Source organism: Lates calcarifer, linkage group LG7_1 (assembly GCF_001640805.2).
Source record: "Lates calcarifer isolate ASB-BC8 linkage group LG7_1, TLL_Latcal_v3, whole genome shotgun sequence".
Taxonomy (NCBI): domain Eukaryota; kingdom Metazoa; phylum Chordata; class Actinopteri; family Centropomidae; genus Lates; species Lates calcarifer.
The window spans coordinates 18,883,627-18,906,398 of NC_066839.1; the positions used below are offsets into that span (position 1 = coordinate 18,883,627).

At 41.1% G+C, this 22,772-nt stretch overlaps 1 protein-coding gene across 3 annotated transcripts; it reads right to left on the reverse strand.

Moving 5' to 3' along the window:
* Positions 1-1,932: 1,932 nt before the first annotated feature.
* On the reverse strand, positions 1,933-22,702 carry ankef1a (ankyrin repeat and EF-hand domain containing 1a). 3 transcript variants are annotated; one of them, XM_018694727.2, is made up of 12 exons: positions 21,699-22,702; positions 20,808-21,015; positions 20,226-20,387; positions 17,568-17,767; positions 17,289-17,438; positions 16,947-17,070; positions 15,798-16,620; positions 14,648-14,874; positions 14,218-14,363; positions 11,821-11,973; positions 11,211-11,374; positions 1,933-2,235 (listed from the first exon to the last, which is right to left on the reverse strand). In XM_018694727.2, the coding sequence occupies exons 1-11, from the start codon at positions 21,699-21,701 to the stop codon at positions 11,219-11,221; spliced, it is 2,352 nt and encodes a 783-aa protein (XP_018550243.1). In that variant the 5' UTR covers positions 21,702-22,702; the 3' UTR covers positions 1,933-2,235; positions 11,211-11,218. The 3 variants fall into 3 exon arrangements, with proteins under 3 accessions (XP_018550243.1, XP_018550244.1, XP_018550241.1); XM_018694728.2 differs by lacking the exon at positions 1,933-2,235 and having other exon boundaries at positions 10,844-11,374; positions 21,801-22,702; XM_018694725.2 differs by lacking the exon at positions 1,933-2,235 and having other exon boundaries at positions 10,844-11,374.
* Between the last annotated feature and the right edge of the window lie 70 nt (positions 22,703-22,772).

A 22,772-nucleotide genomic window follows, 5' to 3' on the forward strand; every position in this document is an offset into this window, starting at 1 on the left:
ACTACTGTTGACTGAACTCAAAATATGTGCATATGTGCGTATATAAAATTGCACGTTGACTGTGTGTGTGTGTGTGTGTGTGTGTGTGTCTGTGTGTGAACAGCTGAGATTGCCCTGCTGCATGACTAGGGTTGAAATGCCCAGTGAGTAGAGAAACGCAATGAGCTACAGTATGTATGAGGATGAAGAAAATAGGACATGTCTGTGTGTTTATGTGGGAACTAGACTATTGCACATAGTAAAATAAATGGATTAATATTTTCTAGGAATAAATGCATCTATTGCCATCTTACTTCTACAGCCACTCCTTTCAATTACATGTCCTACTTTGCTGCCTATTTCTCTTTCTTTCATTGCCCCTTTCCGCTGGCCCTATTCAAACAATAATGTCCAATGTGACAAATACAAATATGCCACCACGTACACATATTTGTCTAGTCACTGTGACTTTGATTTATAGGGTACTTCACAGCACTTGAATGCCCATAGCAAACAAAATCTAGAAACCAAAAAGGATGACAACATGGAGGAAATTTTTCAGTTTTAAAGTTTTAAAAATTATTTCACTCTATCTAGAGCAAAGAACTAATTATGTAAACAAGTTTGTTAGAGCCACAATGTGTCTGATTCTTGTCTTCAGCACTCCCTATGGTTCTGTCAAAAAAAGGCACTCTGGCAGACTAACCCCCCCACCCCATGTTCATCTGATGATTTAGGGACCCTGAGAATGAATGGGCTGTAAGCCTAATGCAAAAATGCATCCATTTTCATCAAGATTGTTCCATTTGTATCAGCAACTATGGTCCCTGAAGGATGAATCCTAATGACTAACTTTTCATTTAGCACCAAGGCAAGGCTGACATTTGTGGTTCTTAGTGAGGTCTCAAACTATTGGACAGATTGCCATGAAATTTTGTTCAGCAATTCATGTCCCCCTCAGGATGAACTGATATCACTTTGGTGATCCCTTCACTTTTCATCTATAGCACCATCATAAGGCCAAACTTTCACTTTTGTCCAGTAATTTGGTTTATGACTATATACTTGTTAAACTAATGACATTCCTATCAGACTTAGCTGTGCTTTATGTGTAGCACTTATTACTATAACTAAGATAGGAAACATAGTAAACTTAACCTGCTAAACATTAATGTGTTTTGTGCATGTGAGAATGCTGATGTTAGTAACCCAAGACTTAAGTCTTATTCTACACTCAAAACATTATGTCATCTGAGTCATTTGAATGATGCTGTAATCATATAAATTCCGCACATAACAGTGGGGGCTGGTAAGCTAAATGTAGCCAATACTCAGAAGTCCAAAAAGCTTCTTGTTTGTCACAATATGTCCAAAAGACCTGACAACATTTCTGGACCCAGTGAATGGCCGCCTCCTCTTCCCCTAACTTTTTCTAACTCCTCCCCTCTCACCTCCTCCGCTCTGGTTCCTCCCTTTTTTCTTTCACTCTCTCCTCAACATCAATAACCCCCTCCTTGCTCTCCTCCCTCCTTTTCATCATGTATCACACCCCCAGGGTACGGATCAACACTCCTTTCCCCCAGCTCCCCCTCCCCTTTAATCTCAGTCTCCTGCCTTATCCTTCTCCTCCTCTCCCTTTCTTGTCAACCCTTTTTCATTCTCTTCCCTTCGTTCTGTAGCTTCAGTGCGTCAGGCATTTCCCAGTAGGTGTGTAGGGTCATCGAGGTCAGGGTTCTGGTTGTGCAGTCACATCTTCTCAATTACTGGTACACACACCTTCACATGTGTGTTTGTCATGCTACATGCTCTGCTCTAATCTTGGTTTGTCTTTTCACAATATATATCAGCATGTGTCTCAATGTGTGTGTTGTGTGTGTGTTGTGTGTTTTCCTCTAAGAATCACAAAGCTCTGTTTTTGTGCTTGTGTACATTTCATGTGTGTGTGTGTGTGTGTGTGTGTGTGTGTGTGTGTGAATTGGGCTACTCACACTGCGATGCGCATGCAAATGTTTCACCTCAGCAGATCGAAAGCTAGATTAGCTCCCAGTGTCTTGCACCTGCCAGTTGCTATGGAAACTGGGTATCCTCTGTGCGTCACCTGTGCCCATGTTTGGTCTGGTTTCCTGCTCGCTTCTATCAGTTTCCCTCTCGCTCTTGCTCTCTCTTGCTCTCTCTCTCCCTCTGTCTCTCTCTCTCCCTTGTCCTAATTTACTGTCTATGTCTCTCTCCCTCTCTCTGTAGTCCAAACCACGCACTCTGAAACAGAAACACACACACACACACCACACAGATAAAGTACTGGACACAAGCTGCAGCAATTAAGCTTTCTGTTAACCAAATAGATTAATAAGAGCATTTGCATAAGCTATACACTAAGCTTAATTTGAGGTGAATACGCACACACAACTGAAACCACGTTATACACACCACATTAACACAGACAAAACATGAAATGTATTGAAAACACATGGCTCATCAGTGAAAACACATTACTCTGTGATGTTCTTCAGCAGAATGAGCTTTGATCAGTGGGCAGTTGATGAAACACATGTGTCGCTCCTAATGAATCAGCAATGAGAAACAGTGGCTCATACTAAAAGCATAGTGATTTTTCATCATCAGTGGGGCTGTGGATAGTGATCCACATGGTCAGTGGGTGTGACCTGCTGCAAACCATGACTGAGATAATACAGCTCTCCTTTTTCCCAAATCTACAAATGGAAACCTCTGTCTGAGCAACTGTGAATCAGTACTTAAAGCATTAGTTTGCAATTTGCAAAATACACTTATTCACTCTCTTGCTAACTGATGGAAGATTAATACACTCTTGCATCTGTAGAGTAATAATGAACTACAGCAGCAGCCACTTAGTCAGCAAAAACATCCTTCAATCTTGTCAGTTATGCTATCATGTACAAATGTATTTCATCATATATTTTTTGAAACAATCCTTTCCTCTGGTTTCACAGCACAGCTACCACTGTTTCACATCAAAACGCATTTAATGTGATGCACATGCAGGATGTGCTGTAGTATCAGTTTTTTGTCTGTGCTCAAGAATTACACATAAGATTTTTCTGATCTGACGTCTCTATCAGGAGATAGATCCATCCATCCATTCTCCCTGAGTGTACTTTGTCACAGACTTCCTCCTTTGCTCCCGTCATAATTACTACAGTCAGTAGGGGGCGCTATAACTTGAGCATAAACATGTTTTGGGGTACTCGCTGAAACAGCTGATGCCATGGTTTTTCCTGAGAGGATGGCAGCAGAACAGGAAGTTCTATTTAATGTCACGTCACATCTCGTTGATACACAGTACGCTTGGGTTAGTATGTGTGCCAACTCCAATCCAGCAGACTGGACTGGGGCATTCCTACTGAAGGACTGCCACCCCTTACACACACACCAACTGCAAACAAACTCTAGAAGAAGTTTTGTGCAATTGAGCTAAGTTACTATTTGGCAGACGCTGATGCAGCTAATAAGGAAAAGTGTAGGTCTTGGCTATCTCTGTGGTGCTTGCACACAGCAAGACTCTGAGACAACTTCACTAGAGGTTGCCAGATTAGTTTTGGACAGCAGGGCGCCAGGTATCAGAAAGCAGAGTCCCGCCTGGAGGAAAATGAGGATAAGGACAGAAAGAGACAGACAGTCAAGCAAAGACAGATAGATGAGACTCCGGTGAGAAGGACAGCAGAAAAGAGAGAGAGAGAGAGGGAGAGAGATGGGGTCTATCAATGTGAAGCACGTGGGGGTAGACAAAAAGCCACCATTGCAGTGAAACGAGCCCGATCAGGCTGACCCTCCTCCTCCCCTTTCTCCTCTCTCCTCTCCTCATCGATTCAGTGGTGCAGCAGCAGCAGCATAACAAAACTCTAACAAAAAAAAAAGAAAGAAAAAAGGCTACAGGCTCTGCAGTGGCTGGCCAGCTTTGGGAAAACACCCTCCTTTTTTCTTTTTCTTTTTTTTAATGCTGCGTCCACTCCTCCTCCACCTCACACCACCACCCCAACCACTGCCACCTCCTCCTACATTTCAACAATCAGCTCCCCCTGCCTGACACCCCTCTCTCTGCTTGATACTTCCCAACACACCTCTTCCCCACTCATTCTTTCTATCTGTTGCACACTTCCATGCATCCAACCGCGCCTGTGAACCCAACTAAACCTCATCTCGCCTTCTATTGTGTCTGGAAAAACAAAGCATCTCTCTCTCTTGACCTACAATAACCTCCCATGCAGATCCTCATTTTTAGTCACCTCGCTCTCCTCCTCCCCCGTTGCTCACTTAAACTCCCCTTTATCCCTCACTGGCTGACAGGGAACAAACCCTCACCCACTGCAGCTCACCCTCTAGCCTGCAGCGTGTTTCTATCTTTACAGGCGTGAACATGATAAGATCAGGGACATATGAATATTCAGGGTGTTTGGTGTTCTGTTAATTGTTTTCTCCTGGCACATTTCACTTTTCTGGCTGCAACAAACTGCATGTGGCTTCATTACCATGCATGGAGAGAAAACAGTGAGAATGATAAGTGTGACGTGAAGAGCTTTAAGGGAAATAATGCTAATGAGAAACATAATCACAAGTGACAAAAACTCTTCAGACTCCTCATTAAGCCTTGTGTTTTTTAACAAGACAAATGCATCAGAGAGGGAAAAGGATTTAGTGATTTTCTCTAAATAATAAATTCATAATTAGATGCTTTTATTTGCTATTAGAATAAAATGAATGGCAATGTAAAAGTAGAACTGTCTAGAGAGATTTAAATACATACTGAAAGGTGTAAGTCACAACCAGTCATGTGCTAATGCATGAGTGGCAGGAGGATTTCTAAAAGTTGCTCTCTCTTCTTGTCACCCTTCCCTTTTACATAACGTTCATCTGTATTATTTATAGGCTTATCAGAAAGCCCGGCTGACAATTCCTTATATAACATTCATATTTATGACTGTGTTTCCTGGTTGAAGTTTGATTAAAATGTCCCTCTTGTTCAGGAAACCAACCACTGCTGAGCGATTGGCCACTGAGGAGGCCTTAATCAACAGGGAGTATGTGTGCATAAATGGGTGTGTGAGTGAGTGTGTGTGTGTGTGTGAGAGAGAGAGAGAGAGAGAGAAAAAAAAGAAGAGAGAAGAGAGGAAGGGAGACTGAGCCCATCTCTCCTTTCCTTTTTTCTGAAGGACTGAAGGAGACAGTTTGGGGAGGGTGCAGATGATACTGCAGTATAGAACAGAGCCAAACGCAAAGACATAACAACAGCTTTGAAACTCTTCAACAGGGGAGAAGTTGCAGCCTGTAGAATTAGATAACTAGATATCATGCTCTGCTCTGTTTCTGTTCAGGTTAAGCCTTTACTGCCATTAATAAGAAATGTGTTTGTAAAACATTTCCTATCAGATAATTAACAGACACCCTCTAAAGGGGAAAAAATTAAAAAGTTAAACATTTTTTTCAATTTTATTTACCTAATATATGTGCACCTGTTTCATTTCAGTCTCCACCGTGTTTTGATGTCATTTACAGTTTCTCTCCTTTCCTCTGCTTTCTGTTTTACCGTGTTTGTGTCTTAGCCCCTCTACACACACACACAGAGCAGAGCAGGAGAGACAGGTCGACAGCTCGTTACCTTAAGTGAAATAAAAGTGTTTCAGTGAGTGTTATAAATCCTGCTCAAACCACCAACCAGATGGACAGATGTTGACCCCAGTCATCTGAAAGTCAGGGTGAAACATCAGCATTTTTAAAACACACACAATCTTGCGACACTGGTGAGGATGTTAGCAGCTCTGCTGCTGTTACAGCGCCCCCAAACAAGCAGAGGGGGATAGGTTTTTACCCATCTTGACTGCCAGAGAGGAAAAGGACGACTTGTTTGTTTTGTTTGCTTGTTTGCTCAGGTCCAAATGTTCTGTAAATGTAACCAAACACAAAAGGTTTTGCACAATGGAAATGTCACACTATGAGCCAGTCTCCATTTTGTCTATTGCATACATGTGGGTGACACTATATATTATTCCCCTAATCAACAGGTGGTAGTAATATGCCAAGATATGCCTCAATGAAACAGCAAAGAATAGAAGCTGGTAAATATGAATATAGATGATGCCGGATTTAAAATAATTCAAACAGCTGTAATCAGCTTTGCAAATAAGGAGGGAAATACATTCAACATATCTGTAATACCTCAAAGGAACATACAGTGCATTTTGGTGAGTAAGTATGAATGGTAACATAAAAGCCCACAGGGCACCTTTAAAGTTATGGGCAGCAAACCACAAATAAATAAATAAATTAGCTGAAATATGTAAAAAAGTTGTGCTGAGTTGAGTGGGACTGCAAAGTCAAGTGATAATTTGTGAATAGTGAATATGTCACAATAAGCAACACCTTTTATATTACATATTCATTTTTCCTTTATATAATACGAATATATTGACTAATGCAGCTTTAAACAAGCCACAGAAAGTAAATACAACCAGGGAACACTTCTTACGAGAGAAGAAGAGATAAGTTTTGTTTTGACTCCATGTCAGATATTCATTATACTTGTATTCAAAAATAAAAATAAAACATTGTCTACTTTTTAAAAGGATATCTTGGAGTTACACTTTCGCCTTTCTTCCAGAAAACCTGGGTCGTGTTAGTCCGGCTTCCATTCAAGTTATTTTCCTCTACGTTTTAACTTTTTGCTGAAAGTAAAATGAAGCAGAAACTACTGTGGTTTAAGGATAATGGCACCCCTCCACTTTTCATGATCACTGCCAGCAACACTAATTAGCTGTTTCTTAGGGCAGAGGAAACTTCTGTTTTCACAATTAAAGGCAGGCAGGTTAAGAAAAGCTCACAAAGGCCAATGTATCTCTTACAGAAAAAGCATAATAAATTACAACATGAAAGGCTTCAGTGTCTTACGTATTCTCATGATGCTGGGAATCTGTTTTAAAGTCACATTATCCTGCAAAGGTCAACACGAAGTGTGGGTTTGATTCCCATTCTGTTATAGAGCATTTAGTGACAATAAAAGAGGATAGAGATACACTGTACTGTATTTACTGATCTTTTACAATTAATGTCTTTTAAAATTACCTTTTTACAAAGGAAGTATTGTCAGTAAAATGCTGCAGCTGTGATCTGTCTTGTGTGATATTTATTGTATCTGTTTTGGGTCTCTTTCCCAGGAATCATTCTGTTTATCTGAGCCAAGACCCAAACCTCCTGTTTACCACCCAGCGTTATTGGTCTCACTATGAAATTCAAATCAATATCCTCATAATAAAAGTCCCAGGCCTGCAGCAAATTGGAATCTATAGCTTGGAAAGCTAAAGAGATCTATGGTACTGCCAAGGCTCCACTAATGAATGATGAATCACTGCAACACACACACACACACACACACACACACACACACACCACACACACACAGGAATACATTTGCCCACTCAGTAAACCTGCACAGGTACCAAACATTCATACAAAAACACACACAAAAAATGCCTGTACACATACTAAACAGTACACACACGTACACAAGGTCTTGTTGTGTCACGTACAGTCAGTTAGGCTGGTGTGAAACATGACCCCTCATCAATAATGGATGCAAACCAGGATCTGTACAAAGTTGCCATTGTTTCACTAGACACAGCATTTCCATACCACTGTTACTGTGTTTACAGTTATCGGCTCTTTGGAAAAGAGAGAGGCTACGAGCACTGAATCCATCTCAGCATGAAATTACAGGAAATGGATTTTCTTTAAACCTGAATTTGTGAATATATTTTGTCATGTACCTTTTTGAGATATGGACATGTACTGTATTTAATATCATGAATTGAGTTAATCTAATTACAAATGGAAGTATTTTGATAATTGATTAATCCTTTTTTTCCTTTTCCTTTTTTTTGTTTGCAGATTTTTAAATGTGAAGATTTGCGGCTTTTCGTTTGTCATATATGAGAGGAAACTAAATATCTGAGGGGTTTGGCTGGCTGGCCAAACAAAATAAGACATCTGATGTTGCTTCCTTTTTGTGACATTTTATAGACAGGATAGCAGAAAATAATTGGCAGATTAATCATTAATGAGAATAATCATCCTTGCAGCCACAGTTTGCATGTATATTGTTTATGCTGGCTTCAGTGGGCTGCAGGCAAAAACAGACAATACTGATACTGGACTTCAGTGTATGTGTGTGCATGTGTATGTGATGTCCAGAGTGTCTCTCTGTGTCTGCTTGCTTGCATAAAGTATGCAATTATTGGATTATATGCATGTGTGAGCACATCTGTTACTGTGTGCATGTATTCTTAATGTAAGTAATGCTATAATAGATTGTAATAATAGCATACCATAATGTGGTAAACAACAATACTATAGTCTGTGTATGTGTGTGTGTGTGTGTGTGTGTGTGTGTGTGTGTGTGTGTGTGTGTGTGTCCCAGTGGGTTGTTTTGGGAAGTGAAGGGTTGGAGTCCTGAGTGCTGAGTAAGCGGTGCAGGAGCAGAGCTGGGAGACTGCAGTGCTGCTGGCAGCAACACACACTGATTTGAGCTCAGACTGATTCTCAGCAGAGCGGGGGTGGGGGGTGGGGGGGTAGAGGAGAGCAGAGGAGAAGACAGGAAAGAGGAGGAGAGGAGAAAAAGACCCCGCAAAAAGGCTCTTACACTGTAAAAAAAATTACCCCCACACATAAACTAACATACATGCACTCACACTCACGCAGATAAATATAACAAGAACTGTGATGCACAAAATCACAAGCCACATACACATACACACATAATATACACACATATAATAAAAAGACACACATGTCTAAACACATGAAAAACATACAGTATTTGCAAAGGAAAACTATTATGTGTCTGTGTAATAGATCCTTAAATGACACATTGTGAATAAAATGAGGATTCCTCTCCATAAAAACAGCCACATATACTCTATACATAGACACAGGCTCATAAAAACAGGAGTACACCCAACCACACACACACACACACACACACACACACACACACACACACACACACGCACGCACACATACTGCATGACCATATAAGCCCGAGCCCACGCCCTGACAGACACACTGCGTCATGGCCAGCAATCAGAGCCAGCAGTCTTGTTTACTCCCTCTAACCTGTGTGCCACTGATTGTGCTAGAAAAGCCCTCATTTTCCCTCCTCCCGCCCACTCCTCTGCTTCCCCTCTCACTCCTCTGTCGTGCCCCCCCCCCCCCCCCCCACCCCGTCCTCTCCCTCCCCAACCTCCACCTCTTCTCCCTCTTCTATCCTCATGTCCTTTCGCCTTCCCTTGCTGTCAGTCGTCTCCTTCCCTCACCTCTCCTCCTTTGTTATGAATGGCTCTGCTGGGCTTTCAGGGATGTTTTTCACTCACTGTCTTTGATTGTCTTTTTTGTATCATAACAGAAGTGTGTGCCTCTTTCAGCCACCTCTCTCTGCTTTCATTCCTCCCTTCTCCTCTCCCTCACTGTCATTGCTCTCATCCATTGCCTCTTTCTCACATCCTTGTCATCAATAGCATTGTGAGCATGTATATTTAAACAATCCAGGCCCTGTATTACGAATCTCAAAGACCCTATCCCCCCTGCCCCCCTCTGCCCGTATATTTGATTATATAACTGAGTCCCCATGGACCTTGAGGACACTGCAATCTAATTTTATCTGGTGATGGTGGTGGTGATGATGGGAGTGTGCATCAATGCGACATTTAACACAGAAAAGGATGAGCATTTTCTCAGATGTCTCCTGATATGCACATCAACAACTAGAATATGGCCCACTGCCATAACACTGGCAGCTTCAGAGTCAGCCACCCTGAGGCCATTAATGAAGTCAATTCATCAAGACAAAGATAAAACAGGGAGGCTGAAAGTAAATTCTTAACCATCTTCTGATGACATTCTCATTTCATTAATATGTGAAACACCAATTCAAGTGAAGTGGTTAATATGAAAACAGTAAATACACATGGCTGCCATTTTGATGTCTTTCTGTGCTAGAAACACAAGAGCTCCCTCCGAAGTTTTCTGTCCTCCCAGCTTAATAAACAACCAAACCCCTGCACTGCTAAATTTGCCAAACAGCGCCACACACTGGTTTCAACATGGAACTGCATCTGACTGTAGAGCAGATATTGAATATCACTCAATTCCAGCAACATGGAGGACAACCAGCAGTGAAAATCAAAAACCACAGCATTAAGGAGGCACAGTGTCTCATGGAGCCATAAGCTGCATATACAGTATAACAGGTCAAAAGCATGTTTCACATACTATAAAAATGTTCCAAGAAGGAAAGAAAGAAAGAAAGAAAGAAAGAAAGAAAGAAAGAAAGAAAGAAAGAAAGACAGAAAGACAGAAAGAAAGAAAGCCATTATCTGCCACTTCTACCAGAGTCATGTCTCTCACTGCAGCTCCACACACTGCAGAGTCAGGGGAGGATTTTAACCAACTTCCTGACTGCAGTGTGTACTTACAGCACAGTTTTACCCCTCTACTCTACTCCCAGTTTTAATTCAGTAACAGCCTGTAACACTAAAACTCTTATTCTGTAGGATACTTTACACGATATCCATCTAACTGGGCCTATTAACTGCCTGGCTCATTTGACTAAGTTACGCTGAGGAAGTGTAATGTGATTAATGTCTTACTCCAGTCGCCCTATCAGGGTATTTAACTTTCAAGACCATGTAATTTTAGACAGAGGACTGGTTCTGGATTTGAACCAGGCTGTAAGCAGAGAAAGCACAGTACAAAATCTTTATATGCAGTATACAGTATGTTCCAGTGTACTGACAAATAAATATATGTTTTGGGTTTTTACTGTATTTAACAGTAGCCAAGAGACACAAACAGTCCCTGAGCACTGTGGATATACAGTACTGAATGTGTACCTAAGACATATCTTTACTTTTAATTGATTATTCTCATTTGGATTATTTGGATGACTGTGTCATTTAATTGAAAAGATCAAAATATAAATGCAGATTCTACCTTAGATTCAGGTATTCCGGTGTGTTGAAGCTATACATGTAGTATATGTAAATGACAGGATTAAAAAATGAGAGGTTTAGTAACATGATATCCAGCTGTGTTGATTTAAGCAGCTGTAATGGAAATAGATCAATACATAACAGTTGCAGGTGGTCAACCAGCTCAGGTAACAGAGTGTAATTCCAAAATGTCTGAGTGTCTCTGTCTTCTTAACCTACTTCCAGGCTTAGTCTGTGGTTTTTGCTAGCTCCAGCGTTGTCGTCTGGATGTTGTGGCTGAAAGGCATCATGAAGTCGTCAAAGTCCACTTCAAGGGATAAGAGCTCCTTCCGTCTCTCTATCTTTGACATCAACTGGCTGGTGGTGGGCGGCTTCCCCCAAACCTGAGACAGACACACAAGTCACAAAAACATATAGACAGAGACTGCAAAAAAGAAAACTGTGTATTACTCCATAAGTTGGTTACAGCACTGAACTGATGCGCACCGGTGACAAAACAGGAGAAGTGTGCTAGAAATACTGAATGCCCACTACTTTTCAAAGTGAATGTAAAATGTACAAGAGTGTACTCTGTCAAAGCATCCTCTTCAAGTACTTGTGGATTGGAAGCTTACTTTTACTTTAATAAGACACAGAACTAAAAATACTTTGGCGTGTAATGAATGTAAATAATAAGGCCTTAAACATTTCCTTAAACCAGACCTTTAGCATACTGTGACCCTCTGCAGCAGCAAAGCATCAACAACTATAGTTAGAAGTAATAATGTGCTATACAGGCAGATGCTACAGTATACTGAGGCAACCTACAGTAAATAGTGATGAGGCCTACCGTTTTTGGCACAAAGGTGATATCCATAGTGTTGGTTTTCCCTTCAGTGATCCTGGTGTTCTGCAGGATGATGCTCTTTGAATCCTTCTGAGAAGTCTTTCCTGCTGTTGCAGTCGATGTCTCTGCCTGCACTGTGCCTTCTGCAACACTGCCCTGTAGGGGACACCACGTTTTTCAGATTTCCATTATTTCATTCAAGTACTTTGTGCAGTTGCTACAACAGCAAAGGTCAGAGTCGGATTCAGGTCAGTCAGAGAGAGAGAGGTGTTACTCAACAAGGCTGGAGGCTGCAACGAGACAGTCAGACACATCAAGAATGCACAAATTTAGGTCACAAAATTTAAGTGTAAACTGAGTCTCTTTGAAAATTAAAATTGCTAATTGTTAAAATTAAATGAAACTTAATGAACTTTTAAATGAAAAAACTTGGTGGTCAGAGATAAAGATAGAAAAAAAAACACTAGACAAACATGAAAAACAGACAAGTGGGCATAAGTGTCAGTAGTCTGTAGAAACCAACAAGTCCTCCATCCTAAATGAGGGAGCTTGTTCCTACCCTCAGATACCAACCATAGGAATGTACCAGTGGCAGGTGTACCGGGGCTTGATAACAATTTTAAAGACACAGTTAATATTAAGGAACAGTCTCGTACGGATGCTTTGTCCAACCAAATAGCTGTCTTCCTTGCTGAAGTCCTGAGCTTTGTTGACCCATTCAACCACCCTAACCTCCTCCTGTCTTGGACCTTGTTGCTCTTTATAATATGTAATCTACCCATCAAGAAAACGGAACTATGGGTCATAATAAGCTGCTGCACAGATTGCTTTGGGCTAAAATAAGTAACTATGAGAAGAGTAGTGACCAAACTCATTTGCATGTTTAGATTGTTAAAGAACTTAACACACACACAAACACACACATACAAATGGCAAAATAGCAAAATGGTGATAGCTATATCACCCTCCTTGCCTGTAAATGTCGTACAGACAGATGTCTGTATCTGCATTTTTAACCTGCTGCTGCTGTGACTCTTGCTGTATGTGGTATCAGGCTGGACCAGAACTGAAGGTCCTCTGATATTATCTAGGCCTGGTTTCAAGTGTTTTGCATCAATGCCACTGTGTCCTTGTTTCAGCCAGGCCCTGCTTTAAAACCATTTAGTTTCAAACACCATACTCACATCTGGAAGCCAAAGACTTACATCAAGGCCACTCAGCAACTCTGAGCAGCTTCTATTATTTATGTTTACAATGATAAGGTCCTCACACTGTAAGTTCTACTTCTATGGCAAAACACTGAACTGACTTTCTGATTTCTTAGTCAAATTTGTTTTTTTACCAATATAGAAAATTTAATACCTGCCTCTGGCCTTTAGTATGATTAATAGAGAGTATAGCTTCTTATCTCAGGATCATAGGTTCAAAGCCATGAGTGAGTGTAACACTGAAATGAAAAGCATGTACTTTGACTTGAGGGTGCATGTATTATTTACACAACTGACTTACTCATGAGTCACAGTAGATGGAAGTTTAATAGGCTGATCACTTTCTTATATTAGTTAGCGAATTCCTGCAGTTCTGTTGAGAATTTTTGTCATTTATTGCCACCAGTCTGACAGTTAGAAGAAAACAGGAAAGCACAGGGGCACTTTCTGTTACGATCATTAATGCTTAGAGGGTAACAGCTCCACATTATACCTGTGTGCAATTTATTCTGCTTGATAGACTCTTTCTTGCCCCTTAGAACTGCCGCCTGACAACTATGCTGAACTATGAATATTCCTGATGTATTTGTGCCACAGCATCACCTGCTGCTCTCTGAGCCTTAATGACAAAATCAATACATTTGTGTCTGACTGTGGCCTGGATATAGGAGATGCAAATCCAAGTGCCAGTGTGATCTGGTTGGTAACATAACACATCTGGTCTAATTTGCTTACAAGTTGGTGCCTTGCAGTCACTAGATCTCTTTACAGTCTTGGGTTTCTCACGCTGAAAACAGAGGCCACAGTACACAGATGAAAACAAGGCTGAGAGATTACCTTCAGTCAAATGTTGGTTACTTTTTAGTTTAACATCATATTCAGAGTCATATTCTGTTGTAAGTCTTTGCAATGCAGGGCCAGTGGTCAAAATTTATTTGTATCTGCAGGAAGTTACCTTTCCATGTTTATGGCTTTGGAGTAAAGGAAAGCTACGTATATTCCCACAGTGACTGCCATGATCTTTCTCTGAATGTGCCTAATTGGGTTTTGTGGACAGTGAATAAAGAAACATATACAATTTTCAGTTTTCACACATGCATTAGACAAAGAAAGAGAAAAAGTTTGAAGCCTCGCGATTTTAATATGTTTGTAGTTGGCTGGTAAAGATATTTTAATGGAGTTACTTGGATACCTTGTCTTTAGCAGGTTTTGGTTTTTGACCTTTGCCCCCCTTTCCTTTTGTCTCCTTTGATTTAGGCAGAGAATCCATCTTGTCTTTGACCAGGTCAATGATCCTGGAGTCTGCAAAAGCTCTAGCGATATCAAGGCAGTTTTGCTCTGAAGAGAAAGAAATGGCAGAAGTTACAGTGTTGTCTATAAAAAAGAAGGAGCTTGCTACAATAACCGCAGTATATTTGTCAGTAAATTTGGTTTAGGACAGTTCAGTAAACAAATAAACTTAGACAGACTTTATTGATCCCTTTGGGATAACTCCCTCGGGGAAATTACGTATACAATATACAAAATATCTGAAAGCTGACACTTCATACTTCAAACAAAGCTAATTTCAGCAGCAGTATTTTTCAGATGAACTTTGATATATTTTAGATGTAGAGTCAAACCTTTCTTGTTCTCTGCATTTACACTGGCGCCCGCCTTGATGAGGAAGTCCACACAGGAGGGTCGAGAGCTCTCGATGGCCCTCATGAGGGGCGTGCCTCCACTGAGCGCTCGAGCATCTATGACAGCCCCCGCCTCCACCATAAGTTCAACAAGTTCCACTTGACCGGCGTGAGCTGCATGGTGGAGGGGCGTCCAGAAGAACTGGTCACACACATTTACATCTGCCCTGTCGGGAACAATTCACATCATGGTGTCATTTAAAGATTTGTCTTTAGGTTTGAATGTTTTAATACCACTGACCTCATACATATATCTCAAACATTAGATATCCAGATGTCCCTGAACACACCAGTAAGGACAGTTTTCAAAATGGCCCGTGCTTGTATCATGCAGTAAAAGCCAAACTTTTCACATAAAAAGAAGGTGCTGAAATGTTCACTGTTGATTAATGGTGGATTTCCTATCCTGAAAAACTTTCTCATTTTCTGAAAACTAATTATATAGAGTGATGAAACAAATAGACACTAAAACACTACTTAGCACTGGCAATAACCCAACAACACTTTTGGATTACTGCTAATTTTCAGATAGCGGCTGAACATTTTACCAAAATTTTACAGTTTGTGTTTTTGTGGATATACATTATTATTTATGATGAGATGTTATGTACAAATGGCTCTATTTCCAAATTGCACTAAATGTTTTACAGTGTATTTAATGTTATAACACTTAAGATTTTTTCTGCAATAGCCATTCAGTGTATTCACAATTAGATATAACTTCTCTATGTAGCAGTTTTCAGTGTTAGTTGTGGGGTATGCCATTCCACAGCGGGAATGTGAAATAGTCAGGAAATATAACACATTTGTCACAATGTTAGCACTGACAGTGACTGTTCATCAAACATGTATACAAAACAAGTCATTGTCATTTTCTGCATGTAAAGAGACACACCATTCCTGACAAAGTAAAGCTCAACAAGTGTTTGCTGCCACCAGTGTTCTGGACCTATGGGTGTCAACAATCAAGATTTATAACTTTACACTCATATTGTTGCTCACCAGTCTCACATAATAATGATAATCCTCAAAAATGAAACTAAAAAGCATGCGTTATTGCAAAAAGTGAAGAAACCATGAGTTTTCTCACCCCTTGCTGAGAAGGTACTGAGCAACCTCGTAGTTGCCACTGGAACAGGCCACCATTAGCGGAGTTTTATAAAACTGATCTTGAACATCCACAGGAACCCCCTGACTGAAAGCAAGGTCCAGTGACTCCAGATCTCCACTTTTCACACAGTAGTTGATATTGACGTAGACCTTCTCTGGCTTGTCCATGTACCATCCCGAATCATTCATTAAGGGATGTTCTGGCGGGTGATCACGGTCAAATCGACGGATGTCTGAGCAGTTGTAGTATGTCTCGATCATGAAGTGAGGTGGTCCTCCGTCCGGTCGCCGGGGCATGAGCTCCGCTGGGAGGGTGCAAATGGGCATCGGGAGAACAAATTTACCCTTCTTCTTACCTCCTTTTCCTCCCTTCTCTCCCTTTTTCTTTTTAGGTGTATAAGAGGAGAGGAGGAATGGTTTCTTGATGTACTTGACACCTTTGATGAAGTCATTTATGTTGACACACCCCTCTTTTCCCTTGTCATGTGCTGAAATGACTGTATGGATCTGGTCCAATTCAACCGGAGCTTTTAGATCCTCTAACACTGAAATAAACATCTCTGAGGTAACTGTGTCTGATTTGTCTCCAAAGGCTTGCCGTAATTCAGTCTCATACTCATAAGACCAGTCGTGGAGGGTCAGGGCCCAGCGGTCTGACATGGGGCCAGGACCGCTAGATTTGTTGCCTTTCCCCTGTTGCCTCTCAGCTTTCCTCAGCTCCTTGGCTGCTGCTTTGTGACCAGCATCTTTAGCAATCTGACGTGGCAGCAAACCTTCCTGGTTCTTTAGTTTGGGGTTACAGCCTGAACACAGAGCACAGCCACAGTTTTATGAAAAATATAAACATAAGGTCAAATTACCTGACTTGAATTAATTGCAGCAGCATAGCATGCCATTTAACTGAATTTCCTGGCTCTACATGTATTACAAAAGAGATATAAGCTTACAACATAAACTATATATAGAGAGACCAATAGAGGGCCTGTGTCAATCCTGTGACAGCAATCCTTATGGTATTAGGAGAAGTGATCACAGAGCTAATCTTTGGCTTGTCTTTGAAAACCCAAAAAGCTGAAATTCACTGCATTAACATCTGGATGCCTATTATTGTTCAGCTCTCTCATAGCACCTCTCTGAGCCAGGAACTTGCAGCAGTTAGCATTTCCTGTGGCAGCAGCATAGTGTAGGGCTGTGCAGTCCTCAAGGTTAATCACGCCCATGTCTGCTGAGTATGCAGACAGCACCTGAATCACCTGGAAGGCACAAAACACCAGAGAGAAACGGATCAGATCACAGATCAGAAGAAACACATAATGAGAATGATTCAGAAATATTGTGTATTATACTTCGAAGTGATGTGGAATATACAGCAATATTGTTTTATGACAATGTTGTCATATTCAAACATTTCTTATTAGGCCTATTCTTTGTACTTAAAAAGTGAAGCTGAGTGTCTAAGCAGCTAATGCACCTCAAAAAAGCCTCCCATAGCTGCATAGTGCACTGCTGTGAAGCGTTTCCCATCCAGGGTGTTGGGGTTTCCCCCTTTCTTGAGAATGGCTCTCACAAGCTCCAAGGAGCCCACCTTGGCTGCCTCCATCAACGCTGTGACACCAGTTTTCTGAGGAGAGGAGAGGAGAGGAGAGGAGAGGAGAGGAGAGGAGAGGAGAGGAGAATCAGTAGTCACTCTTAGGTGTTAGTTACAGGTCCAATAATTCCTCAGTACCATCCCTGCCATTTAATATTTAACCTGGTTTGTTGCATTGGGGTCTGCCCCACCATCCAGCATGATGAGACACAGAGGGGTGCACTCCTGAGCTTTTTCACACATCAGCTGGAAGACATGAGTCCCCTGTGCTGACACGTTGTTGGCGTCTGCCCGGCACTTCAACGCCACCTGCAGGCAGCGGGCGTGGCGCTTGGTGGGGTAGATACAGTAGAACAGCAGACCTAAAATGAGAGGAGGAAAGGGGTATAAAGGTTTATAAAAAGTGAATGAAACAGGAGAGACACAATGGCTCTGATAATACTCTGATGATAAGAGAGATGTCTGACTGAAATATACCTTTTAAGTAGGGACTTCAGAAAAAATCTCAGCATAAAGATTATCAAATACAGCTCTGGGCAGGGGTGTCCTGGTAGCTGAATGGTTAAGACATAAACCATATACTGTGAATGGAATGGCCCAGTTCAAATTCTGGCCATGGACCTTTGCTGTTGGTCATACTCCTCTGTTTCCTCCCTTTTCTCCTTTTTGGCACAACTGTCTACTGTTTAATAAAAGCAGAAATGCCACAAAAATAATTTTGAAAATGATGATGTAAATGATAGGTGGCACGGTGGTGCAGTGGTTAAAAGTGTTCCCTAACAGCAAGATGGTACCCCAGCAAACCCTGGGAACAGGCACAGGGCATGTTCTCCCTGTGCCTGTGAGACTTCTCTCTGGGTATTACAGCTTCCTCCTACAGTCCATAGACATGCAGGTTGAGTCTAAATTGCCTGTGGGTGTAAACGTGTGTGTGAATGGCTGTTTGTCTCTATATGTCAGCCCTTGATAATCTGGAGATCTGTCCAGGGTGTACCCCACCTCTTGCCCAATGTCAGTTGGGATAGGATCCAGCCCCTGCAACCTTTAAGGATAAACGGTATAGGTTAGGGATAGTGATATGGACATGTGGATACTTTTTAAAAACCTTTATCTATCCAGCTACATTTTGCTGTGAGGAATGCTCTCTGTTTCCAGGATACCTAGGTCACACTCACACAGTACATACACCCATATTTACATACACACAAAGCCACCCAGAATAACCATGTTCTGACCTGTTGACTATGCAGATTGTTGCTAAATGGCACTGTGGGAGGGATAAGCACTTTTTTTCAGAGTAATCCTGATATATAAATCAAACTGGTGTCATAAGGCCACTGTTCAGATGAATACCATGGATAACACAAGCGAGTGTGTGACTACTGACTACTGACTTGGCTGTGAGTGTTGAGACTGGGCTGAACCAGTCCTTTGAGAGAGCATGAGGATATCAGGTTACTCAGCATGTTTCACAGGAGAGGATCACCATTAGGGGTTGATCTGTAATTAGATGTACCCAAGCACCCAGACATACATGCGCAGACACAATTGTGTACGCATGCATACACATACAGCATACAGCATACAGTAGATTATATAAAAGCATATATTCATGCACACAAGCACACACGCAAATACTTTTCTAGCCCTAACTCAAGCGCTCTCTCTCCTTCTGTCACTCTCATCTCCTCTTTCCCTCTCTCATTCACTCACTCTCAAAAGAGTGCTATTTGCAGTAATTGGTTCCCCGGACACACTGTAATTGGGGTAATTATCACAATTGGTTTAAAAAGGTCCTGAAGAAGAACTTTAGGCTCTCTGATTGGAGTTGTCTGGGATACCGCCTCCTCATCAATATCTAAACAGAGGCACCATGCATTTTCATGAGTTGTAAGACAAGGCCAGGCATTCAGAACGAAGCTGCTGGTCTAACTTGAGATGGAAAACACCTCTATTTGAGAAATTGACACTTAAAGCTCAAATGAGAATACATTAGTGGAAGCTGTTCTAATACCTCTCATGACTGAAGCCACATGTACATTATAAGCACAGTCCTGTGCATCATATAAGTTTATATATATAATCAAAAATATAACTGAGACAGGTCAACAGGTCAGTTGACTAATCTTGTCAATCGGACTTGTTAATCTATTTGAGAGCTATAGCTATAGTCTATAAATGTATTTATAGTCTATAAGTTTTCTTGTAAATAAAAACTAATTGAAGAAAACTGTAACAAGCAAATGTTTCCTTCAAACCACATTTCATCATCTTCTTCAGCAGAGTTTGCTCACTTTATGCCAACTGAGAACCAAGATGTTTACTAAAGATTAATTGCATTCATTTAGGCTCTCTGTGCAAACTTATTCCCTGTTTGTAAGTCAGTGCATTGTTCCACCAAATACCTGCAGTATATTTGGACTGGATATTCATCTAGCCCAAACTCTTCTCTATTACTTCTGCTGTACTGTCCTGGGTGTTTCCAAGGCATTCGTTTCTGATATCTTCATGAAATCTAAACTGCTGTTCTGTATTTGTCAGCTAGTACATAGTCTCATTGTGAAGAGACTACTCTCAAAAAGCAAAGCAAATTTATTGTTTATCCCAGTTGTTAAAATATGAGACTAGCTGAGACTTTGCTGATCTGATCTTTTTTTGTATACCAGTATCTCAAGATCTCAATATCAATGAGACTACCAGATTAAATAAAGTACAAAATCTATTTTTAAAAATCTACTTCTCCATAAGTATCTGCTCCTCTTCAGAACTCACCATCGACACATTGCTATATAACAAATGGCAATGCTTGGTGCTGCTCACCCTTGCCCTCAGCGTCTTGGAGCCTCAGGTCAGCATGGCTTAGTGCCAACAGTACCACTATGGCATCATTGCCCATCTCAGCAGCTAACATGAGTGGGGTGCGGCCCTTCTTGTCCTGGACGTTGGGGTGTGCTCCATGAGACAGAAGGAAGCTGACCAGGTCTGTGAGGAGTCAGAGAGAAGACAGAAACAGTAAGGAGAAGGAAGAGACTTTGAAACATTACTTTCTGGTGTGCAGTACAAGGAAACAGTAATAGACCTTTACTGAGATATTCTAAAAATGTAGGGGAATTACTTTCTTTGCTATCATATTCACATGCTCTGTAAGCTACTACACATCTTTCTGCACATTATTAAAAAAAACTTACGTAACACCTTGATTAAATTGCCCTATTCAGATATTCACAGCGTTCATATTATGGGAGCAGAGTGACTGTATGAGGCCACTGCTTCGGTGTTGACCACTGCCAAATGTAATGGAGTTTGATAAGTAGCAGATTGCCATGCAACTGTTAGCCACAGCAGACCAGAGAAACACCACTTGTATATAACAAGTAACAGAACAAGGAAGAGGCCCATCACCCTGATTGTTGGCTGAAACTGCCACGTGAAGCACCCCTGTGCCATCCTGTGGCTCAGTGAGATTGATGAGGTTTTCCACCCCAAGATTCACCATCTTCTCTATCTGCTCCTTATCCCCTTCATGGACGTACTGCAGCAGGCGGTAGATCTGAAGGACCTGCAGGCGGCCCTCTGCTGCTCTGCCACTCATTGTGGGAGCAGAAAGAGGCTGGTGGACGATAAAAAAGGGAGCTTTAACTTCCTGACCAGTATGTGGGTATACTTACAGTATATCCTAATGACCAAGGGTGGAAGCAACTGTGCAGCTTTTTAACAAGTAAAATGTTAACATGAGTTTGAACTTAAGTATTGTTTGATTAAAATCACTTTATAATGTCATATCATCACAGAGCACACATGTTGGTTATGTCACTTATGAACAGTCTATGGAGTCATCACAGTGAGCAATGCAAAATATCCTACTTTAACATTACTTAATTTGAGCACTGTATTTAATAGTTTCACTTTTTTCAGTAATAATCCAGTCTGACTCACTTTAACTCACATTCAATGACATTTTCCTCTCTGAGAAACGGAGTAGCCTACAGCATTTTTATAAGTAAGCTAGGTTACGTCTTAACGTTACGTTAACTCTTAAAGGTAAGACTTTTGTGTCTACTCAAGTCATAAACCGACATTTTTCAAATGCTTCTGACATTTGACCCGTATTGACCCATTACAGTGTTACACTTTTAAATAAAACAAACCTGAATGAGTCTAAAACGCGCTTTGAATAAAACGTGCTGAGTAACTGTCCAAGCACAGCGCACTGATAAACCTGCAGTCACTTGCACACAATTGACAATGTTTGCTAGCAACCGTGGGTCCTCTTGTTTGGTACGAGCTCCTTACCATGCTGGAAAACTTTATAAATCCTTACACTATGTTGTCCACATGCCGTCTGAACAGCGAGAACAGTCAGAGTTTTTCCAAGTGTTTTCACAAGGTCCTTACTTTATTTTAAAGCACAACCTTTCACTTTGTATGAACCGGAGGAAGGAAACAAATTCAGCTCCATGGCGACGGAACGCCTGAAAATCCCGGGAAGGACGTGTTGTGCTTTGGTGGTGTCTGGTGCTGCTTTCAAGTGCTGGTGATGAGCTCGGTAATGTGAAAATTACAATTACAAATATGACTGCAGCAAGGAAAGATGTTCATTATTGTAAAGCACGTCATATTAAAACCAAATTAAACAAACAATAAATGACCGAACAAAAATAAATAGATAGTGGGCTTGTTAACACCAGCCACAGTTCGTTTTAAGCCACATTCAGGTGTCAGACAAGAACCATTTTTTGCGTAATCCAATTCCAGTTTATAATCTGACAGCACTGGGTTGTTTATTCTTTATTTGTATTGCTGTTAGCTTCCAAAAAGTTGTTACCATACAAAATGATTCCCCCATAAACATCTATGTCCCATCTTGCTATGCATCCTTACATCCTTAAGCAGTGTAGGTAGAATTACCTGTTCTTTACCCTTGACTGCCAGAACATAGATCAATTTACATAGTCTTAGGGATGACTTTGTTTGTGTGAGTGACAGTGGAATAACAGCTATTGAGTGCAGAGAGGTTTAGAAAGAGACCTGTGATTCACATTGATAAGTAATGAATGTGAAGAGAATGGAGGACAAGTGATAGCCTACTGTTTCTCTTAAGGGACTTCTTAGTTCTCAAGGATCAGCAGCAGAACCATCAGCCTGAATGAAGGCAATGATACCTAACACTAGGTGTCACTGCAGCGCAGCACATGAAACAGCTTTTAAACTACTTCCTTTAAGTCTTCACCAAAAAATAACCTATTGATGTCAAGAGAAAGAGATTGAGAGAGGTTCAAGTAGGAGCCAGAAACAAAAGTTAACCCAGCTGTGTGTATTTGTGAGAGCCAAAAAAGTGCCTGATTAAATAAGTGAAGTGCAGCGCAG

Excerpts from the sequence above, each read along its gene's own strand:
- ankef1a (XM_018694727.2), bottom strand. Across the intron at positions 17,071-17,288 it reads CTATGGGAGGCTTTTTTGAG|GTGATTCAGGTGCTGTCTGC; the intron begins GTGCATTAGCTG and ends TGTGCCTTCCAG. Across the intron at positions 11,375-11,820 it reads TCACCTTTGTGCCAAAAACG|GTTTGGGGGAAGCCGCCCAC; the intron begins GTAGGCCTCATC and ends TGTCTGTCTCAG.